This window comes from Hemiscyllium ocellatum, chromosome 2 (assembly GCF_020745735.1).
Source record: "Hemiscyllium ocellatum isolate sHemOce1 chromosome 2, sHemOce1.pat.X.cur, whole genome shotgun sequence".
NCBI lineage: Eukaryota > Metazoa > Chordata > Chondrichthyes > Orectolobiformes > Hemiscylliidae > Hemiscyllium > Hemiscyllium ocellatum.
Window position 1 is genome coordinate 73,990,352 of NC_083402.1, and position 25,292 is coordinate 74,015,643.

At 37.7% G+C, this 25,292-nt stretch overlaps 1 protein-coding gene across 1 annotated transcript; it reads right to left on the reverse strand.

Moving 5' to 3' along the window:
* LOC132823680 (protein-lysine 6-oxidase-like) lies at positions 1–25,292 on the reverse strand. Its single transcript, XM_060837643.1, has 7 exons — positions 24,187–25,292; positions 23,917–24,025; positions 22,932–23,069; positions 14,574–14,730; positions 11,485–11,580; positions 11,287–11,402; positions 1–4,917 (listed from the first exon to the last, which is right to left on the reverse strand). The coding sequence occupies exons 1-7, from the start codon at positions 24,932–24,934 to the stop codon at positions 4,911–4,913; spliced, it is 1,371 nt and encodes a 456-aa protein (XP_060693626.1). The 5' UTR covers positions 24,935–25,292; the 3' UTR covers positions 1–4,910.

Genomic DNA, 25,292 nt, shown 5'->3' on the forward strand with positions numbered 1-25,292 from the left:
TCAAGTTAAAGTCTCACAATCTGATATAGGCAAATAACTCTGGATTATAAATCTGCAATAACCATTACATATCTATCGTCTACAAATTATTACAGTAACTATAAGCTTCAAGTATAGATACAATATTTCTAGAGATAAAAATTACCTGCAGCTAAAAATTATGAAATTCATCATAAAGCAGATACATATGGTGTTAAGCACCAAAACAGGCTTGTAAACTTAGTGGCATTTCATTTTTTTAACTTATCACTGAGCATATTTCCAGCAATAGCATTTTCTTTGCATTTTAAATGAACCAAGTTTTTCTTTGTAACTAAGTTCCAAATTGAAATAGCATCTTTTGTACTAAGATGTTTATTGTCGAAAATCTTTGAGAATAAAACCCATTACAATGGAAGTTGTTCTTTTATTCAATTATAGCCCACAGCCTTTACCATTAATCTTGACTGTCATAAAATTATGCATTCATGCTAGAGCTTCTTATCATGAAACATTTCCCAAAGGGCCAATAAATAGAGCTATTTTGTTTTTTTACATATACTTGGTCAGCCCTGCAGAAGCAATGTTATCTTCCAGAATGATGTTGCACTTCAGTTATTAGCAAGGATCACCAGAATAAGCAACTATGGTATCTATATCCACTATCTGCATGTCAATGTAGGGAAATCATATTCTTCCATATTGTGGTGTTTTTTCAAACACTGGCTTTCTATTCAAACTCTTTGACACCATTGTATCTGGAAAAATACATCTAGACCATATCAATAAAGGACAGTGTGAAATTGATAACTTGATTATTTTTCAGGTTAAGCAGGTAATTGTGGTACTACTGCTTGCCAACTGTGCATTGTTGATTCTGATGATATAGTAATGATGATTGACTGGAATAGACTATTTAACTTGGGCAGACGAAATGATGCTTAGAGTACTGTAAATATTCATATTGCCATTCTAACTAATAATATTAAACTGTCAGGAATTAAATTATTTAATGGCTGTGCAGAAATTTCTTTGGCCAATTGAAAGATTGATTATCTTCTCCATGATTTAAAAGTCTTTGAAAATATAGACCTTCATGAAACAGACATAGGCAGGAAGTTAAAATTCACTTTATTATCTGTGAGACTCTGTGGGAAGCCTCAGCTGATTTTTACAGCTGGATCTTACTTACATCCTTCCTGTCATCTGCCCACTGATATGCAGCTAAGGTAGGTCAAGCTAAAGTAACTTGGTAATACTTTAGAGGCAGGAGGTAAATCTCAGAAAGGGGAGCTGAGACAACTCTTGGATCAGATTTAGGCCTCTTAGAAAAAGCTGAGGGAATGGAGTGTATGTCTTTGCACAGCCATTTTAATGGCAGAATGGGGGTGGAGGTGGAGAGCAGTCAGTTATAATTTATCCTAATGTTTTCCAGAGTGAGAGGTTCTTGCTTTTATAAATAGAGGTTACATCTTGAAAAGCAAGTCAATATGCTGAATCTTTACAAATTACGAGTTAGGCCCTATAGCTGGAGTATAACATGCATTACATCTTGGGAGTGATCCCAAATCCGTGGAGAGAGTGCAGCAAAGATTTACTCGATAATACAAAGAATGAAAGACTTCAGTTTTATGGAAAGATAAACAACAATGATTACTCTCCTTGGAGAATGGTTAATAAAGCTGACAGAAATTAGGTGTTTTGATAGAGTAAATAACGAAAAACACCCATTTCACTGACAGGACAGTAGATAGTCAAAGGACAAAAGTTAAAATAATTAGTGGAAAAAATCAGCGGGGAGGCAAAAGTGCTTTTTTAAAAAAATAGCAGCTTGTTATAAACTAGTATATATAGCCTGAAACAATAACAGAGGCAGGTTCAAGAGCAGTTAAGGAAATTCTACATATACTGTACTTGGAAAGGAAAACGTGCAGGATTGTGGGGTAAGAGCAGGGGAGTGGGCTAAGTTAATACCATTTTCAAAGAGCTGGTATACAATGAAAGACCAATCCGTCTCCTATGTGATCAAAAACAGTAATTAAACTTGAATTGACTTTTGGCCTTCTCATTTTGAACTCCAGTATTGGTAATTCTATACACTTTATAGCTATAGGCCTTACAGTGCAGATTGTTTCAATTCATGATATGGAATAAATACAGGAAAGAAAACAAACATCACCTACCAGTCATGTAAATGTGTTAATTTGGATTACCAATGTCAACGTTTCAATCATACAAATTTCAGCTTAGCAACTGTGCAATATTTACACATTACTTAAAAAGGAGGGGTCACTTAATAATTTAGGTGGCACATGCAAATGAAAGTTTTTAAAATTAGAAAATTGATCATTTTATGAATCACTTTTATCAGCACTAATTAAATTTATACTTTTTTTGGGTACTCAATTTCTCTATGCCTTTAGCAGAGATCTGATAGGCTAAAATTAACATATGCAGGAAGTATTTATGCTATACATAAACTAGACAATTTATGCAACCTATTTTTGCAGAACTTGCATTCAGTCTATTGGGTGATAGTTGCTCAGACTCGTAAATATACACCATTCTTTTGGTGGAAACGTATGGAGATGATCGAGATTTTGGCTCTCTGATGGCATGCCAGAGAGATTCCTGATTGTCTATTTCTGGGGTCGCATGTCACCTTGTTCTGCTCAGACAGCTGACTGGACAACAGTGGGTCCTCCTGCTATCAAGAATCATAGGGCTTACCAAGAGCTGCCAGCCAATCAGAGGCTGGCAATTCTATTGTGACAGCAGGACCATAATGGAGGTGGCGGCTAGCACTGGCATGACACCTACCCAAATTAGTGCTGAACCCTAGATCTGAAATGAATGATGGTGCAAGGAGATTGCTGGTGAGGGGGTTCTGCAGGGGCCCGCAGCAACCTACAAGCAACCCTGCACAATTTTGCTTTTGTTGCTCCCTAATTAAGAGACTCAGCTAGCGGTATGGTGGAAAGGCTGTCCATGGTGGGCCTTGCTGCCAAACAATTCAACTTGGTGGACTCAGGAAATGGCAGGGACCATATTTATTACCCTTCCGCCTCATTAAATGAGCCCCAAACACATACCCCTCCCTTCCCAAGTTTGCTTTGTATCTTCTCCTATTTGTGTTGAAGTCATCAATTTGTATAAGTAGCCTGTATTGTTGTACATGTTCTACTAACTATCTCTGCACTTGATAGATATGAATGAAAGATAACCTTCAGTCCATATCTGCCCTGTTTTCTGAGATGCTGGTGATTTACAAAATTGTGACAGCAAGTCATCAGACTTTATATTATTTTGCTGATGGTGTTTTTCTTCACATTTATTTGTATAATTGCCACTAATTCCAACCTGAAGTATTCATGAAGCTGATCAGGAATCCCAAAAGGGCCTTTACAAATTAATTCCAGAGACCTGAAGGTATTTTTGTTTGATTTGTTCCACAAGGTCTTGTCTTTAGTGGTTGAATTGATATTTAAATCCAGTTTACTTTTCTCCAAATATAATTTAATTGTATTTAAATTTTCATCTTTTATATTTGCTAGCAACCTTAATTTTCAGAAGTTATCCATAAGGATAAATAAGTTGAATTTATTTCTGGAGCAGTCAAAATTTTGCATGAGCAAAAATTGCAGTAAATGTAAACATGAAAATTTACATCAACTTAAATTCAAAATTTACATTTCATTTTCAGTACTAATTTTTAAATGTTGTACTTTAAATAACTGTTAAGACTTGGAACCATTTTCATCCACAGTTAAAAAATATCTAAGATACTGTAGTTATAGAAATAAACCATCAGTTGAGCATCATGTTTAGAAATGGAAGTGTGAATTCATAAGCTCCTTCATTCTTTAGTTCTTTTGTTCATATTTACATAGTTTTATACAAAGACAGTTAGATTTTAGTTACTGTATTTGTAATTCTGCTCAGCTTTTATTGTAGAACAAAAAAGATGAAATGCCTTTAACATTTATTCCACAGGAATAAATTTTAACCACTCATTGAGGAACTTCTGATGAAGAGGTCAGGCTCAAATTTACAAAAAGGCGCATAAGCCCTTAACCAATTGAATTAACCCCAATGATGATTTGGGGTCAAATAGTACATAAAACATATATTAACGGGACTCTGAAAGATCTTGAATGCATTGCAGTAGCAACTTAATTTTCTACATCTTTTTGGCGCATCAATGCACAACAACAATTCTCATGTTTTAGCTGTAATTATAACGTACTCAGTTATATGTGCATGTTAATAAGGCAATCATCCTGTAACAAACAAAGGATTCATTGGTTGGAATGAAACAGTGGAATGTAATTGGATCACTGTTAAATGTAAACACAGTATTGTGCATAACCACATGTCTTTTTCTAACTCATCCATTTTTTTTATGACATATGCCCTGTCCTATGATATTCTGTCATGGTGGTAATCCAGTTGCTATGACATTAAATAATTTTGGGATGGATGATCTAGAGTAGTCATGTGCTTATTTATTCTAAAATGTCTATCACAACAGGTTATACATAGTCTAATCACACCAAACGTTTATTAACTCATTCAGCAATAAGATACCATTTGGCATTATTCCCATTGCAATCCTTGGTCCTGGGAGAATGCATCTATGCAAAATGGATGCTAACTGTAACAAGTGACATCACAATGGCAATGTGTAGTGAATGAGTTAAAATGTCAAAATTTGTAATAGTAAAGATTGTTTCCAGAGGTCCCAGTCACAGTGTTACGGGTTTTAAAAAAAATTGTTCTCATAGATTTCAGCATCTCCTGCAAATAATACCTGTTTGGGGCTGTTTAAATTGTAATGGTGCCAAGTAGCCTGAAGCTTGACTTGACTTGTTTGTGACTTGTCAATTTTACCGATTCAATCCGTTCTTAAACACATCATCTTCTTTATGAAGTTAGTATCTGAAAAGAGAAGTTCAGGTCAATTTTGCTCTTAACCAAACACATTACTTACAATGAAGCCTGAAGAAGGTGTGAAGCTGTTAATATTAAAATACATTAATTTAAAGAGCCATAATTTCTTGGAATAACTTGATACGCAAAGAAGAATTTTTTTTACGTTTTGTGCATTAAAATGGAATATTTTAGGTATTAAAGGGATTAGCTTCAATGGTTTAAATGCTCTTTCATCAATCTCATTTTAATTTCTTGCATCTGATAATTTCAAAGATTCCCTGCCGCTTACAGGCCCTTAACTAGCTTATAGCGTAGCAATAAAGGTTAAAGAGAAAACAAAGTTGCTAAGACTATCCCATTATAATAACTCAATAAGAAGTACAGCCACCAGGAGCTGTATAAAAAGGGAAAGAAATGAAGATGGTTTCTGCAACTCAGAGCATTTCTAACTGGAGGGTTGTGCTAAATTTCATAAAATAGTCGCTTCCAAAATAAGATGTGTTACTGTAAACTTTTATCTAGTATTTTGAATGCAATACACAAATCACTTCTTTTATAATCACTATGAAGCATTTTATAAAAGAAATTCAATTCCTAAGGTACCAATTGAATTATTTTCACACTTTGAAATGTGAGCCAGGGGTGCCACAGTGGTTAGTACAGCGTCAGGGACTCAGGTTTGATTCCAACCTTGGGTGACTGTTTGGAGTCTGAATGTTCGCCCGCATGGGTTTCCATCGGGTGCTCCAGTTTCCTTCCACAGTCCAAAGATGTGCAGGTTGGTGGATTAGCCATGCTAAATGCAGGCTAATCCCACGAGGTGGGATGCAGGTTGGAGGGTCAATGTAGACTCAATGGGCCGAATAGCATCTATCTGCACTGTAACAATTCTATTAAAATACGATTTTTTTCAAATGACACAGCTTCTAAGCCTGAAACTCAAAGACCTAGTGGAGAATACATCAATAGCAATAATGGCTGCCCCATAGCTGTTAAATGCTTATGGAGATTCTGGAGGAAATATCATCTCAGAGACTTGCTGGCCAATCTGACTAGGTGACAGTTCATAAGGTCCAACAGTAGTGGAAGCTGCAGTGGACAGGATTGAGACTCTGAGCAGTTCCGAAAGTCTAAAGCCTGGAGTCTAGAACTGGGTAAGTGCGGGGCTCTCAGTTAGCAGGGCGAAGGTTTGGTAGAAGAGAGTGAGGATGTTCATGGGAGGCCAGGTTGGGAGGGGATGTATGTCAAGGTCAGACCATGTTGGGGGAGGGGGGGGGGGGGTGTTAATGATGATGGGCTGGAAATAGAGCAATTCTCATTTAAGGCTTGAGGAGGTCACTTTCATAGCACACACCCCTCCATTGCTGAACTTCCCCCACCAGCCTGATCATTTGAGATCTTAAAGGAAATAGCCCTTAAGTCATAACAGATTGGTCACTTAATAGATTGGCCAGTTAACAGCTTTAATTAGCATGCATGAAGATATGCCAAGTGGCCTAGTGCTGTCAACCCAGTGCAGAAAGATCAGGATGGGTGGGAGACTGGTGTCATAGTCAAGCAACAGTTTTACAGATATCCACCTCCACCTGAAAACCTACCAACAAGGAAATGTAAAATTCTATCTGTGGAAAAAATTGTCAAGAGAACCCAATTGATTCAGTTAAGAAGCTGGCCACAGCTACATGAGTTGTCATTTATAAATCTGGGATAGATAAATTTTTGTTATGCAAAGCTATTTAAGGAACTTAGGCCAATGGCAGGTATATGGAGTTAGGTGACAGATCAGCCATGATCTCGTTGAATGATGGAACAGACTGAATGGACTACTCCTGTTTCTAAAGTAAATGCATGTTTTAAATATTTACAATGAAAGTAATAGGTGATCATAACAAAGATCTGGCAATGGATCAGAAACAAAACTAACTGAATAATGTAGCTCACAAATGGTATTCTGCTTCTGCACATGTTGACAATTATATTAGATATTCTTTACAACTAACAATGACAACATGGAATGGGCTAGAACTTTCAAAGTGATGTATAATTGGAGAATTGAAAACTGCTTCCATAACTTCAGAAAGTATGCATGCAAAGTGAAAAGTACCCTTTTATGTAGAGATGTGAGAAGCAAGGAAAGCGTTCAAAAAGGTCATGTCAGCCAGAAGATAGATAGATATTGGTATTTAATAAAGATAAATTAAGAGATGCAAATCTTTAAGGTAGTTTTGAAATTATTAACACCAGAGAGTCGAGATATTGGTCAGCCATTTCCAAAAATCCTTTGTATTTTGTTTTGCAACAACGAACTGGTCCAAATGAGCTTTAGTGCTGAGTGTATGTATCTTATCAATACCCTAAGGATTACAGTAGAGGTATTTATGATGGAGGATCACAGAGACACATGAGTGTATAACATTTACATTTCTAACTGTTGATAAATCTGGGTGGAGCAAAATGAACATTGCAGCATTTGTTAGGAATATTTCACAATCATGGTCCTTACCATACCAGAGCTCCAATTCAAAACTGGAATTATGATAGAAAAAAAGTCAAAAAGCAAACTCAGTCATAAGGAAAGCTAGCACTAGAAGAAGGAAAGAGCAGACAGGAGGAATTGCATGCAATTATAGAGCTTTCCAAAAAAGGGCATACACAATGACTGCTGAATGGGAACAGTAATCTGGAATAGTTTCTAACAGTAGTGAATTCGACTCAGTTTGCTTCATGTGATAGAAATGTCATTTGTGATGAATAAATTTTACAAAAGTCAATAGAGCTATGAACATAACACAGAAAAAAATCAGGTGCAGAGCTGACTGAAATGGAAGAATGAGTTATACTGTTGATTCTTGCAAAAACCCATGTGGTTCACGAATGTCCTGTCATCCTTACCTGATCTATGATTTCAGACGCATAGCAATGTGGTTGACTCTTAACTGCCCTCTGGGCAATGAGGGATGTGCAATAAATGCTGGGTCTGGCCAGTAATGCATATGTCCCGTTAAGATTTTTTAAAATGGTGCTTGGCTAAGCATGAGCAAACATGAGAGTGGGAACAGGGAAGAGCAGCAAAGACTCCTCACAACACTGTCCCAATCACCTAATTTACAGTGGCAAAGAAGATGCACCTTGGGGTGTGATTTTCTTTTGAATCATTTATAGGATAACAGCACTGTTGGTGAGGCCAGCACTTGTTGCCCAACTCGTAAGGACTGAGAGCCTGTTTGCAAGTATTCAGTCTTACGAGCAGGATATTCTACAGAATGTATATACGAAATGGTAAGTAAACCCAGAATTAAGAAAACAATGGCGCAAGATCACTTTGCAAACAAATAATGTAATTTGATATTGTTAATTGCCATGTTTCTTAAGTTCTCATGTAGTAAGGACCATAATCTTATAATGATTGTGAAATAGTTCTAACATTGTGGTGCCACTTCTGTTTTTCTCCAACAACATATATCTACAATTCAAAAAACAAACTTTATACCCTTGACTGCTCTGCTCCCCTGTTCCAAGTGATCCGATATAATCATTACCTCCACTGTAATCTTCAGTATTGATAAAATACATATTTTTGTCTCTAAAATCCATACATGCCAGTTTATTATTGAAGTTCTTTTAAGAGAGGAAATTCATCATTAGCCTCATAGTACCTTACACATTTTTTAAGAATCAAATTATTTTATTATGAATTACATCAACACGTATGTGAGAGAGGAACCACGTAGCATTCAAACCTAAGAGAGAGAGAGAGAGAGAATGAGAGCCATCTCAATATGAGGAGGTGAAGGTTTGGCAGGATAAAGGAAGGGAGCAAGAGGAGCAGTGCAACAATGGTACTTCAGATTGGACTGACAGAAGAACAGTCAAATAGAAATGCCTGCCTCTGCACATGGAATAGACTGCAGATGGATGAAGAAAATACAAGAGCAAGACTGTAGTATTTGTTAAAATAACTGGTCTGGGTAGCAATAATTGGCAATTCTATTTCAATTTCTCTGCTAATAACAGTAGGCATGGTCTATATGGACTTCGGTAAGGCGTTTCACAAGGTTCCCCATGGGAGACTGATTAGGAAGGTTAGATCTCATGGAATACAGAGAGAATTCGCCATTTGGATACAGAACTGGCTCAAAGGTAGAAGACAGATGGTGGTGGTGGAGGTTTGTTTTTCAGACTGGAGGCCTATGACCGGTGGAGTGCTATAAGGATTAGTGCTGAGTCCACTACTTTTCACCATTTATATAAATAATTTGGATGTGAGCATAAGAGGTATAGTTAGTAAGTTTGCTGATGACACCAAAATTGGAGGTGTGGTGGACAGCAAAGAAGGTTACCTCAAATTACAACAGGATCTTGATCAGATGGGCCAATGGGCTGAGGATGGCAGATGGAATTTAATTCAGATAAATGCGAGGTGCTGCATTTTGGGAAAACAAATCTTAGCAGGACTTATACACTTAATGGTAAGGTCCGAAGGAGTGTTGCTGAACAAAGAAACCTTGGCATGCAGGTTCATAGCTCCTTGAAAGTGGAGTCGCAGGTAGATAGGATAGGGAAGGAGTTTGGTATGCTTTCCTTTATTGGTCAGTGCATTGAGTACAGGAGTTGAGAGGTCATATTGCAGCTGTATAGGACATTGGTTAGGCCACTTTTGGAATATTGCATGTAATTCTGGTCTCCCTCCTATTGGAAGGATGTTGTGAAACTTGAAAGGGTTCAGAAAAGATTTACAAGGATGTTGCCAGGGTTGGAGGGTTTGAGCTATTGGGAGAGAATGAATAGGCTGGGGCTGTTTTACCTGGAGCATCGGAGGCTGAGGAGTGACCTTATAGAGGTTTACAAAATTATGAGGGGCATGGATAGGATAAATAGACAAAGTCTTTTCCCTGGGGGGAGTCCAGAACTGGACAGCATAAGTTTGCGGTGAGAGGGGAAAGATATAAAAGAGACCTAAGGGGCAACTTTTTCATGCAGAGGATGGTGTGTGTATGGAATGGGATGCCAGATGAAGTGGTGGAGGCTGGTCCAATTACAATATTTCAAAGGCATCTGGGTGGGTATATGAATAGGAAGAGTTTGGAGGACATGGACCAGGTGCTGGTAGGTGGGACTAGATTGGGTTGGAATATCTGGTCGGCATGGACCGAAGGGTCTGTTTCCGTGTTGCACATCTCTATGACTCTATGACACTAATTAATCAAGATTCATTAATGTTTGATTAATGTCATCTTTGGGAACAGAATACCAGTATTTTTAATTGTTTTCAATCTTAGGATTTCAGTGGTAGTCTTTCTCACTCATTAAATATAGTACTAAAGCATTCATTCAGTTCACATTAATTTAATTCCAGACATATAAGTGGCACAATAATGGTCAGTTAGTCAAGTCAGTGACATATATTGAGTGTGTTTTAGACTGTTTTAAGGGAAAGCATGACATGTTTCTAGTAAAACATATTGTAATGCCTCAGCTATTAAGTCTATACAAAGACACATATGTAATCTGATCTAATGCCAAATACATATTTATCTAATTATGTAATGTCATGTGAATTCTTAGATGATTAATTATAATGAAGCATACAATGACAACTTCAGAATTTTTGTGAAGTATTAAAATCTATTTTACTAGTCTTTCATTCTTTTTTTGTTTCTCACATGGAAATTGATTTAAAAAACTGTTTTGCTTTTGGAGAATATTGAGTACTGATATAATTGTAGTGGACCAAGTATTAGTGTTTTCTTTTAATGTTACAGGAGAACCTGGATTATCCGGAATTCGATTAACCGAATGAAATACTCCTTGCCCATGTCCTCTGTATACCTTTCTTCTAAAATTGCAATATGTCACAGTTTATTTTACACTAATTTGGATACTTTTATGCAAAGATGTTTGTTTTGATGACAAATTAGGAAATTGCCTAGTATTAATATGCAGCTGTTGGGATTAATTGACTGTATGGATATAAAGACAAAATATCAGGGCCTTCTTGTGGTGGAGTGGTAGTGCCCCTAACCCTGGCCCAAGAGGACTAGGCTCAAGTCCTGACCTAGAAAAATAGGTTCAATTTTTTAAAAAGAGGAAGTACAGGACAAAACAGATGATTTACTGCTGGTGATTAATAAATAAAAACAATCGTGTGTAATTCATGGTGGGGAGAAAACATTCAGTAGTATGAAAGAGCATTCTAGATATAGGAAAAAAGGAAATAAAAAGGTAAAAAAAGGGGAAACGTAGAACAGATCTATGGATGAAACTGTGAGACTGAAAAGTTGATCAAATACATCTACAAAGAATTGATTTATTTTCACCGAATTGATTTGGATCAGAAGTGACACCTAGGTTTTACATAATGCCTCAAGCACTTACTGTGCGATTCTACAGCCCGAGGTGTAAGCATGATGGCCTGTATAACGAAGGTCACAACGAACAACATTGTTACCGTAGTCTGATTCTGGCACCAAATAGCTTGGATTTACTGAAACCTACAGAATGAGGAAAAAAGACATCAGTGACAATTCCAATAATGTTATTCTTCTTCAGGGATGACTGTTTAGTATCACTTACTTTTAGTATGTAGTTTCCTGCCTTAACATCTGTAATATCGATCCATTGGCAGTCAATGTCAGCATTGTAAGTATCATAACACCCTGGACTCAATCCCTGCAAATCAAAGTCAATTTTAGAAAAATATATATTTTAGTATAAAGATATTAAGAAATATGCTTCAAATTTCATTCATATGAAAAGGCTGTGAACATATTTTTTTCAAAACCATAAACCACAAATTACTCCATTTTTAATCCAACCTTTTGGAGAAGTCTTGCATTCAGTCAGCTATCCTTCAGGGATGCTTTGAAACAGTGAAGTTTTTCTATATGCTTGGGATGTTTTACTGCCTATCCCTAATTGACCTGAAGGCATTAAAATGACTTGTGCTACAGGCAAAATTCACTCGTGTCAAGCTAAATAGAGTGGTTGGTGCCTGAAAGATATCAGTGAACTAGTTGGCTTGTTTAAAGAAAATCAGGAAGTTTTCCTGACCATTTTATATAGCAGTTAATACAATTTTGACAGAATTTGCATTTATAACCTGTGTACTAGTCCAGGAAGATAACCAATACATGTTCAGGCACTTGACTTTTTAATTGGCTGACGAATTTGACTAAAAGTGATTGACACAAGTGCAAGCATGTAGAATGGGTCACTTTATATTAAAACTGTTTTGTACCTGAGAGTAAAAGTTTAAAAATTTGGATTATCTAATAAATTTTAACCCAATATTTCTGTACAATATGTTTTCCAGTGATCTTTTAAAAGTGCTCAACCATAAAAGACTGGAAAAGAGAATTGAGCACCATTTTGTAATTCAATGTTCTTCAAAGGAAATTCATGTGAGTATTTTTCTATTTTTATACTTTCTTATGTATGTAACATTGACTTAACCCTACTGAATATTATGCTCCACAAGCTTTTTGTTTCAATCATGACAACACGTTACATTCATTGGAAGACTCTCAAATGAATAACAATGATCCCATACAATGGATTCAGAAAATATTAGATCAAAACCAACGCCTGAGTTAGCAGCAAAATAACAAGCAAATGTGGTCCTCTGCTTCTACCACTAGAGTAAGTAAGTTGCTGATGTTCAATATGCCATGTACTGAACTCGGCTGTATATCAAGCCAGGCTCCTTACAGCCACACTGAAGGTGAAGAAATTCTGTGAGTCATCTGCAAATAATTGAAGCAATTTCGCTATCACTGACTTGCATGGATCTTCCCCACCCATTGCTAAGTAGCTGCAAATATAAATGTTAGAACAATATTCATCTACATTCTTTGTCCAGATAAAAATAATTCAGAAGGAACGAATCTGACCAAGCAATTGTTCGTTAACTAATTGTTTTGAAATTGTAACCCCACTTGAATTATAGGAAGCCTTATTATATTATAAAATTAATGGTAATTGTCAATCAAGTAAGTCACTGCTATAAAAACCTACAATGTAAAAGCTTTGTAACCCCATCACAGCAATTCTAGTCCACATTTCAGACCTTTTTCTGTTTATCCAAAGAACATGATACTTCTGTCAAGCTGATTCTAGGAATTCCAAACATATCGCAAAATTAAATTTCCTTAACCATTTTGACCTGATTCTCTTGTTCAATATATAAAGTATATGCAAAGAAAACACATAAAGAATCATTGTTTAAATTGAAAATTGCAATATCACTTATTAAAATAATAGGGGCGGCACGGGGGCTCAGTGGTTAGCATTGCAGCCTCACAGCACCAGGGATCTGGGTTCGATTCCAGTTTCAGGTGACTGTCTGTGTGGAGTTTGCATGTTCTCCCCGTGTCTGCGTGAGTTTCCTCTGGGTGCTCTGGGTTCCCCCCCACGATCTAAAGACGTGCAGGTCAGGTGAATTGGTCATGCTAAAATGTCCATAGTGTTAGGTGCATTAGTTAGAAGGGGGTGGCTCTGAGTGGGTTGCTCTTCGGAGGGTTGGTGTGGACTTGTTGGGCCGAAGGGCCTGTTTCTACACTGTAGGGAATCGAAAATTGGCTTTGAGAAAAGCTAAGCTCTGAGTAATATACTGAAATACACATATAATATATGAGACAGCAGAGCAGTAGTACTGTCAGTGGAGTTGGAATCCCAAGGCCCATGCTGATTAACGAATTGAAAGCTTGTCTTAGTAATTGTGCTATGAAACTACATAGATTATTGTAAGAAACCATCTGGTTCACTAATATATGTTAGGGGAGGAAATCTGCTGTATTTCGATAAAAGTAAAACCTTGCAGATGCTGGAGATCGGAAATAAAAACAAAGTACTGGAAGAATTCAGTAGGTTTGGGCATCATCTGGAGAAAAATAGAGTTAATGTTTCAAGTCCATGAGGAGTGAGGTCCACATCCCATGGAAAAAGATGGAATAGAAAAAACTTTAAGAAGAAAAGCAGAAGATCAGCAATTGTAAAATGCCCATTTCCTGGATTCCTTGCAAATCCTTTTCCCATTCTACCTGTTGTGATTTTTTATACATGAGTAGGATATTAAATTTTGTTGTAAATAGAAACAATAGCAGTCTCGAGATCAACCCTTTGGAGTCCCAAATTGACATTTCCATATCAACTTGGTAGCATTTTTTCTCTATTATAAAAAAAATTATTTGAATTCCTTTGGAGTCTTTCATCACCACACGACCTCCCCAAAGGGCTTTAAGCCAAATTAAGTACATTGCTGTGTTAGTGTAGGAAGCCCAGCAGCTAATTTGTGCACAGCATGCTTCTGCTAACAGCATTGTGATAATGACCAAACAATCTTTGTCTTGTTGATTGATTGGCTAGGACACAGGGGATATTTTTTCTACTCCTTTTCAAAACACCCACCTGAGAAGTGAGACAGACCCTTGTTTAAAATACAATAAATCTGAAATACAAGACCTCTGATGGTATAATACTTTCCAATCTGTTTGACTGGACTGTCAGTCTTGAATTTTGTGCTCAAATACAGAATGGGACTTCATCCCACAGCTTTCTAATTTAGGTGAGTATGCTACCATCTATGCCACAACTGATATACGTTAATGCTATTTATTCGTCAACTTTGATTGGTAACTGCATAATATTATTGATCTTTCACATACCTGTGAATGTGCTGTGCAAGCGTATCTTCTGTAATACCCATAATCACAAGAGGTGTCCTCCAGACAAAAACTGGCTTTGTGTCCTTCAGCAACTTTTCTATGTGTGGTGGCATCCAAGAGATCATAATGGCTAAATTCATCCATGCTGTGGTAGTGCCTATGATTTTTAAAAAAACTTCAGTACTACTGTGCTTAAATACAAATAACAAATAACATTAATTGAATCTCAGTACTCTGTGGCTGTAGATGTTAACTAGTTGAACTTCAATTATACTTGGGCATATATTTGGGAATACCTAAATTTCTGCTCTGTCAACTTGTGTCGAAACCTTCCTGATTTGGTACATGGTATATTCCAACATGGAGAGAGAGACAGCCTTATGTACATGATCTAATATTTAGATACCTGGCTGGATTGTTGAGAGGGTTAATTTGGAGGCTTTAAAATTGGTATCTGGTTTCTGTGCACGCTAGCCAATAAGTCGACAAAAGTAAAGCTGTAGTTACAGTTTTCCCTTTGTAATTACTGTACATTGAATTCCAAGTCTATATAAAGAAATAGATAAAAAGCAGATTAACATAAAGCAGAACAGGAATAAGAATCATACAGCAGATTGCAATGGTGATCTGGCAAGTAGGGCTGCAAGGGCAAGTCAAATTAAGTTGCGAAAGGAAATGTCATTATTTGCTTTGACTAAATAGTTTGCCAACTGAACAATTTGGTAATGGGTTATGAATATTTTTAACTAAAGTTATGTAGCAATTTAGTTATAATATTGAATAGTTGCACTTTCATACGAACAGGAGATTTTTCTTCAACAATATTATTTTCATGAAAGAAAGACTTGCATGTATATTCAGCTTTTTGAGATATTCCAAATTGGTTTACAGTCAATGAAGTACTTTTGTAAGGAGGATTCTGCCGTAAAATAGGAAATGCAACAGCAAATTGGGCACAGCAATCTCCCACAATATGATAATAACTAGAAATGGGGTGTCACTTTATTTTTGAGCATGTTATCGAAATCAAAGCTCTGTTTGTGTCAAGCTTCCAACAGCTTTGGAACCTCTATGTTTATTACAGATCCGACAGAGATCTGCACACTTACCTGGTATGTAACAGCCAGAAAAGAATGTTTAGTGTACAAAGTCACACAGAGACCTACAAAGAAAATGATTGCAGAAAACATGGTCCCTTTTTACAATAGTCGCTTTTGTATGTTTAGTTTAAATGTCTAGTGTGAGCATTGGAATAATGTGACTGAGAGGATAAATGGGCAGGTGGGTAAGGTAAGTGGATAAGCTGGGCAAGGCTGCCGGTGGGTAGACTAATAGATGCATGAGTTGGCAATGTTAGGATGGCAAGTTTGTCTGGAGAAGTAGTCAGGTTGAGGAGGCAGATTGAGGAGGAGCAATAGTTTGATCATGAAAGGGTACTCATGTAAGGGAGGTAGTCACTTCACTGGCTGGTCAGGTCAGATTGAGAGGGGTCATTGGGTGGTGAGGATAGTCAACTCATAGTCTGATGATAATATGGTATCCAGGTTGGCATTTGCGTATGGTGGGGGTGGTATTTAGGTCAAATTAGGAGGGGATTGGGGCTTAGCATAGTCAAAACAGATAGTTGATGGGTTCAATGTATGCAATGATGGGAGTGGTGGTATGGGCAGTCAATTGTATAGTTACCCAGCAGTTAGACCAGGACCACTGTTTCCAACGTTTTGGTTAACTATCCAGTTAGGTACATCACAATTGCTGAAATCTCAAACACTAGTTTATAGTCAGGCACTTCTATGGGGGTCCAAGAGAGCAGGGTTTTTACCCATCAGGAGTTCAAACATCTGAGCAATTTCCATGAAAGTAGGTACATTGGATCTTTGGATCCCTGATACATCTTGTAGGTAATACATCTCATTTCCAATGTTCCAGAAGTTCAAAGATCCGGGCATTATTTGTCATAATAACAAGATTCTGCAAAATCTACAAGTAGTACCTTAGAAATCTATTTCACAAATGAGAAATTAAACGTGTGCTGCAAACTCTTTCTCCCAATTTTCTGGCCTTTGCTTTTCCATGTGCCATAATGTCATGGTAACTGGTGACTGGTTTGTCAGTCATTCCCTGTCATCTTTGTTGCTCTTATTAAGACTTCCATTTGAGTCAGAAAGTCCAAGTCCAACCATGGAACAAGGGCAGAAAATTGAAGATTGATACTACTTCAGTGCAGTTCTGAAGGAGCGCTGCATTTTCAGGGATACCATGCTTTGGTTGAGATGCTAAAGTGACCTTGTCTGCATCTCAAGTTAATGTAAAAGATCCCACACCAGTATTTCAAAGACTAGCCAAGGAGGTTACCATGAAAATTTGAAAAATATTTATCCCCTAATTGATGCAACAAAAAGAAATAAATTATCTAACTATTATCATATATCTGTTTATGGGAAATTGCTATGTGCAATCTGGCCATATGTTCTCAGCATGACATCAGAATTAACCACATATCACCAGATTTGACTTAATTTTGCCAAGTTCTCTCAAGTATCATTCATCTCTGTTAAATAGCATCCATTACATAGAGGTCATTCAAACATTTTCCCAGATCCTTTCCTACCTAAGCCCTGAATTTGCTATTAACTCAAGTCTTCTCCATTTTAATCCCCTCTGCAATAATCTGTCTCCTCAACCCTATTCCCATTATTGTTGTAGGACATTCAGGAAACCTGTTCTTCTGAGTTTCTTAACCACTCAATGCCCTAATTAAGAAAAGCTAAATTGCTTCTGATTGTATTAAAGTTAAGTGGCTGCTGATCTGTTATAGAAAGTGTTTGAAATTCTTGCATCAGAGGTGTAACTTCTGCCATCTTCAATAAAGGGAAGAATCAATGGAGACAAAAAACACTGCTTCTGAACATTGCATTAAGTACTATCATAGTGCTAACCCCACATTACCAATACAAGTGCCAAATGACCTGCAGCTGCAAACCTAGCCAAAAGTGTTGGTACTTCCAACTGGAAGCACCAAAATGGTGTAATCAGTGTTAAGAGATTGAAATGTCAAACAGGGTTATTTGTTTTAGATATTTTTAATCACTCTGTTCAGACATGTTCACTCATATCCAGGGCAAATGAGATTTGAACTCAGGCCTTCTGCCCCAGAAGCAGAGACACCCCAACAGTGCTACAAGAGTCTTCACTTAAATGTTCCTTCATGCTGCCCTCCCAACGCCAGTTTCTTTGTGCATTCTTTAACTTTAGCTGATTTGCTGTTAAAGATGAGAAGTGTGGTAAGAATCTGATTTTACTTTATATATTTGCATCTGGGAAGTGAAACATTTTCAGGGACATTGTCAGACAAATTAGTCCCAGACTATTTAATTCAGCTATCAATGTTTCAGAATTAAAATCTTCTGTCCACGTATTACTGCAAATAATTAGAATTAAAGTTTCAAGTTTAATTCTTTATAATAGATTAGTTTAGATGACACAGTAGTGTGGAAATTGGAACACCAACATCACCATGACGCCATGAAGTGATTTCTTGATCTCGTTAGTTTTCATGGGCAAGAGCAGGGTGGATACTAGATAATTGCCGAAAGAAATAATTTTAAATTTGGGTGGAGAATCAACTTACTTAAGAGCGCCAAAGGGCTTGAAATAAGTATCTAGCTTGCTCATAACTGTATAAAGCGAGAAAAACAGAATAGGAACAAAAATTTAAGTTTACCCAGATTATTTTCTAAACAGATTGGCTTTGACCTTTGCCAGAGTAAACTGCTGACATATTAAAACCTCTAGTATGTTAATACCCTCTTTGTCACCATTGCCAGATCAACCGATTCATCTTTGTGCATGGCTGATTTTTTTTTCCATTATGGATGCCAACACTACTCAATCCAAAAAGCCATGATTTTAATCACTAAAGTTTTACTACAGAACAATTAGCCTCCCAGTATTCCGACACATGGAATATTTTATTTTGATTATATGTTTAGGAAATGTATGGGAAAACAAGATATTCCTCATTATTTTATCAATCCGCATATTAGAATAGCTAGGGCACAAATGCAAATCACAACCAAATCTAATGAGAGACTACACACTAATTAATCATTATTGTCTAATTTTCCACTGTTTTCTATGTTGTATTTAGTTTTTCACTTATCCAATTATCAAAATTGCTGAATTTTAATCCTATTAAGTACCTTAAGCAATTTATCGTTTTACTGATATTCATCTAGCCAATAAAGTCCAGGTAACCAATGTTTTGATCAATATCTTTGTTGCTTCTTGCAAAAAAAAAGCTAGTTGCTTATTTCTTTTAAGAAAAACTGTCAATCCCTTAATCTCAAGACAGCATGTTTTTGAAATGCATATGTATCAAGAACAACTAAAGCCAATTAATAGCATTCACCCATTAACACAATTGAAGCAGCAAATGCTCCTGTGTCAAAATGCAATAATTCAAGGTACAATGCTCAGTACTTTTGTGAAATGGCTGAGGAACGAGCTAAAAAGGCACTTTCCCCTCAAGATTCTCACAGTCCTTCAACAGTGACAGCAGAGCCAAGTCAAGTCACCCATTGTGTATATAGAGCAATAAAGAGATTAGATATAGAGAGATACGCATCCACATTTAAAAACATGAAAGAAAGGCTAAATGAAAATGACATTGAAAATGCTGCTGAAATTGAGGAATACAGCTAATGATAGTTTGAGAGTCTAGAATTGTGGATGTAAGAAAAATGAAAGCTGCCAATCAGCATACAGTTTATACATGAAATCATATTCTGAAAGTTCTTAAAAATATGCTTAACTAAATCAATGATTTTTGAAAAGTTTCTATTCACTCTTTTCCTTGCAGTGTTCAGCACTGTCTAATTATACAGTGACAATGTTTCAAACTCTACCTCATAAAACAGTTGAAATGCATATGAATCGATAAAGTGTGGCGCTGATAAAAGCACAGCAGGTCCAGCAGAATTTGAGGAGCAAGAGAGTCAATGTTTCGGATTTGATCCTTCAACAGAACCTGATGAAGGGTTAAGCCTGAAATACCAACTTGCTTGCTCCTCAGATACTGCCTAACCTGCTGTGCTTTTACTAGCGCCACACTTTATCAACTCTGACTTCTCCAGCATTTACAGTCCTCACTATCTCCGAGATGCATATGAGAGAAAACAAACTCTTCTGATCTAATCCCACCTCTAACCCACTGGAATCCAAGAAGAAAAATCAGATAAATTACCCTCAAGCTGTTAAACATTATTAAATATATTCATATTAATTGGAGGTGTAATACCCCTCTTCCCTTCCTCAGTAGTCATATCCCAGGTCTGGGCAGACTGCACTGCAATGTCATTTTAGGACAACAAATAAAAGGAAAGATGGTCTGCGTATCTTGGACCCATTTGAGACTATAATGGAAAATAAAGAAATGTCAAACATTACTGTGAAGTATTAGAAGGATACTTTATGTCTATCTGCACAGTAGAGAGCACAATAAATATTTTCAAAATAATGGGAAACCAAAGGTCCAAGGAGAATTAGGAAAGTAAAGACAAAAATCAGTGTAATTAAAGACTTACTACAGGTGGAATGAGTGGGAATAAATAGGAACAAATCCTCTGAACCTGACAATCTGTAACCTAGAATTTTTTAAAAGGATAGCTGCAGAGACTGTGGATGCATTAGTTTTGAGCTACCAGATTCCTTAGATTCTATATAATTCCTAAGGCTTTAAAGGATTTCAAGCAAATGCAACTCTGATATTGAGAAATAAAAAGAGAGAAGTTGGTATTATAGGCCAATAGACCTACCATTAGCAGTAGACAAAATGCCAGAATGTGTTATTAGGGTTGTAACTTAGAAACTCATAACATGATCAAGAACCATCAATATGGATTTATATTTGGAAACCTTCGGTGTTTTGAGAATGTAACCGGTCAGATGGATAAGAAGAAACCAGGGAATGTGGTATACTAAGATTTTCAAAATGCACCCAGTACAAGTTTAACACAAAATTAAGATCCATAGAATTGGGGGTAATATATCATGATGGATTGAGGACATGCTAATTGACAAAAAGCAGATTGTGGGAATAAATGGAATAATTTTGGTTCAGCGAGATCTAAATTGTAGTAGTTTACAAGGATCAGCCCTTGCTTATCCACTATTTGCAAACCATGTAAATTACTTGAGGGAACTGGATGTAGTTTGTCCATATTTTCTAATTATACCAAGTTAGTTGGGAAAGTAAATAATGAAATGGATGCAATGAAGTTGTTTAGGTTAAGTGAGTAGACAAGAATTCTGCAGAAACAAAGTACCAAAGTATAAATTTATCACTTTGGTACGATAAATGAACAAGAATACTATTTTGTAGATGTAAAAGACTTGGAAACATTTGCATTCAAAAGGGCCTGAGTGTTCTACACATGAATTAGAAAGTTAATATGCAGGTACAACATGCAATTAGGAAGGCAAATGATATGTTAGTTTTCATTACAAAGGGATTTGAGCATAAGAGTAAAGAAGTATTATTACAATTACACAGAGCATTGGCGAGGCCACACCTGGAATATTTGAGCAGTTTTGGTCACCTTGCTTAGGAAACAGTATACTTGCCCTTGAGGAAATGCAACAAATATTCATCCAGGTGATTCTTGGGATGAGGGGATTACCCTGTGAGGAGAAATTGAGTAGACCACGCCCATATTTCTCAAAATATGGAATAATGAGAGGTGACCTAATAGATTCAAAACATTTTTCAGGGACTGGATAGTGTACATGAGGAGAAAATGTTTCCATTGATGAAGAAATCTAGAATTCAGTGTCACAACCTTAAAATCAGGAGATGGCCATCAAGATGAGAATTTATTTTCAGTCATCATTATGAATCTTTGAGCACTTGTACCCCAAAGAGCTGTGGATACTCAGTAATTAAGTTTGTTTCAAGCAAGAGGTGAATTGATTTTTGAACACTGGGAGGATTAAGTGTTTTAGGGACAGTGCAGGAAGGTGGGATTGAGGTATAAGGGCAGCCATGAATTTGTTCCATAGTGAAGCAAGCTCAAAGGCCCACACTTGTACATTTTTTATTGTTTATATGTTCTTTACAAAGATGAACATTTGTCAACATTTTTGAAATAATGTTCTTTGTAATACATATCCATTCATAAAAACTTTGACTTTAAATTACAAAAGACCACACCTACAAAGATGCAGCACCCCTCAGTACCAACTAGAATCTAAGGTGGGAATCTCGACTCAAATCTTGGAATGAGATTCCAGTTATATATAGCATGCCATTCCAGCAAGGACCCTATCATGCTTCTTAAACTTGAATCCTGTTGAATCAGAAAAGTAGAGAATAGCACACCTGCACTACAGCAAATGAAGGAAGACCTAAAAGGGAGAGATAGGAAAATTGCCTGAAAGTATGAGGATGGTATTATTTTATTTTGTTTAGTTAATCTAATGTCTTTAGAAGACATTGCTACAAAATATACATCATGTTCAGAGATGCAAATTGATCTGCACGCCCATGAATTCCTAAAGATTAGTGTACAGGTACAGCAAGTAATCAGGAAAGCTAATAGGGTGTTATAATTTATCACAAGAGCAACTGAATACAAAAGTAGGAAGGTTATGCTTTATACAGGACACTGGTGAGATCGCATTTGAAATCCTGTACACAGTATTAATCACCTTATTTAAGTAATGACATAAATGCATTGGAGTCAGTTTAAAGAAGGTTTATACAATCATAGAGTGATACAACATGGAAACAGACCCTTTGGTCCAACCAGTCCATGATGATCATGTTCCAAACTAAACCAGTCTCACTTGGCTGATATCCCTCCAAATCTTTCCTATTCATGAACTTATCCATTAATACCCTGGAACAGACAGGTTGTTTTATGAGGAAAGGTTGAACAAGTGAGTTTAGAGGAGTATGAGAGCAACTTGATTGAAGTATATAAAGTTCTGAAGGTTTCTGATGGGTAGACGTGGAGAGGATGTTTCCTACTGTGGGTGAATCTCGAATAAGGGTGGCAGCTTAAAAACTTCCACTAGAGGATCGGGAGTCTTTGGAACTCCTCTGACAGGTGGTGAAACATTTTTAAGGCAGACGTCTGTGAATTATCTTTAAGAAAGGAGGTGAAAGGTCAGGGTAGGGAGGAATGTGGACTTGAGGTTACAATGAGATCAGCCATCATCTTATCAAATAGCAGAGTAAGGGTTTTGACGGGCTGAATGGCCTCCTTCTGCTCCTGAATGGTATGTAAGCATGTATCTTCATAACTGTTTAAATGCGATCATGGTAGGGAGCGCATATTATCTGCAGTCTCCACTTACCGGTGACAACTGTGCCATTCCCATGAATAACGAGGTCGGCTCGGTAAAAAATCTGCTGTGCCTTGGTTCTTCACTCTCTGTGGGAATCTTAGCAGCACTCTCATGTCATAGTCCCTGATGTTCGAACTGTAGGCTGAGCTATAAGGAAACGTGGAACAGGGGAGAGCCATCGTCACACGGTGAATCATAAACTTCTTACTTCCCAAAAATCTCCAACTAGAGTTCAAAGAGTGACATTTTCGGGGTATAATTATATCTATAACCCTGCCTCACCTGGAAAACCGGGCAGTTGTTTTCAAAGCTTTACAGAGATTACAGTTACCGCTATGAGTTTACAATTATGAGCTACACTTCGACAATTAACTGGATTTTTAAAAATCAAGTGAATTCGCATTTAATAACTTGACGTGTTCATTGTTATCACTTGAACAAGTCAGAATAATATATCCAAATGAATTAGGTTGTTTGAGAAAAAATGTGACTTCTAAAAGGATTGTTAAAAATGTAGTCACCTACACGGGCACAGAACACATCCCAGAATGAGAACGGCTATAATTCAGAACCTCATCCACGCCAGCAGCTACCGCAGCTGTACCTCGCAGTGAGTTCTCTCAGACTTCAGTTCTCCTTAAACTTTCTAAATCCTCACCCCTTAACCCTGGATTCATTAATTCTGTCTCCGAATTTGCGTCAAACCACAGCACACCCCGCGTTATCGTTTGTACAGCTCCACCTGCTAATATCCCCATTGTGCCGGAGTCTTGTTTATTGACCGTTCCATTATAAAATGATGTCTGCAAGTTTACGAGTTTTGTTTTAACAAGAACGCTGGATGGGGTCGGACAGGGAAATTAAAAACAGAAAGCATTGCCGGGCTGTGAGAAGCTCCACACTGGGGAATGACGCGAAGGGAGAAGAGGGTTTGAGGATGTAACTGTGATGCAGGAAAACCAGGGCCACATGGTTGTGATTATGCAGACTGTACCTTGCCAAGCAATTTTCCTCCGCGGCACATCTAAGGTTGTACATGTGCATCTTCTGAACGTATGTTGAGACTTGAATATAGTATGGATCTGGGATTAAATCTGGTAAACCTAAAATAAAAAGCATGGATTTAATTCAGTTCCTTATTGAAACAAACACGATGCAGATTTGAAGTGTATTTGCAAGCATTGAATTGCCCCTCTATTCAGTAACAACACCTTCGATGCTCTACTCTCTAAGAAAAGCTGTTGTAGTTTTGTGCATCACTTACCATGCTGGAAGTATCTGGTGCCGTACCCAGGTCTGCGGGGCCGAACTCTGGGTCTCTCGTATGTGTCGTAGTAATTGTAGTAGGGGTTGTCATCGGTACTCTTGTAGGGATTGTAAGGGTCATCCCCGACCATGACATCCGCACTGGCAGTCCCAGGAAGGCTCGGGCTTGACCTGTTCTGGCCAGTCGCAGGTGTCTCCCTGATACTATCCTGGTCGGTAGAAGCTGGAGTGACCCGAGCCCCTTGGCCGGGCACTCCGCCGGATCGAGCCCCAGGCTGATTCCGGGGGCCGGACGGTCTCGGGTTGCCGCGGCTTGAGCCTCGCAACGGGTGAGTGGCGCCGGACAAGCGGGACTGGGATCGGGATAGGGGCGAGTCCCCGCGTTGTCGGACTGCGCGGGCGCCGGAGGTGTTTTGCGAGGACTGTGCTCTGGAAGATGTGGGCGCCCTCCTGGCATTGCTGTCTCTGCCGCTGCTCACCGTGCTGTTGGTGTCACTGTCACTCAGTAAGAAGAGGCGGTTGCTCCCGCTGGAGCCCTGGGGCGGCTGATACTCGGAGCCCAGGCTCAACAAACTATAAACGCGTCCGTTGTTTCTCCACTGAATCCGTTGGCGCCAAAGAGCGCCCGCAGAGCTGTCCTGTTCTTGCTGCTGCTGCTGCTGCTGCTGTCCATGGATCTCTCCAACCAGGCAAGTCAAGTAAAGACCAAAAAGTTTCAGTAAATACATTAATGTTTGATAATTCATCTTTTAAGTCAAACGAGGAAAAATTGTAACTTCCCAGAAGATTATTTTTGTCGAAAGAAGTCTATATTTCCATCAAATATATTTTAAATGTAAAAGTCAGTGTGATTCTTTAAAACATTATATATATATGTGCACACACACAAAAAAGATACCAGAGAGTATTCAAAATCTGGCTTGCCAAAAGCTGCAGCTGTATAGAGTGCCTCACATTTTCTTGGTACTGTCTGGAGTGGAGAAGGAGGAAGGGATTTTAAAGTTGCTGGCACATTCGCAAAGTTACACAACCTGCTCCCAGGCTACTCGCTATTTGTTCACGTAATGCCTAGGAACGTGCAGTTTGACAGTTCCTCTCGTTCCC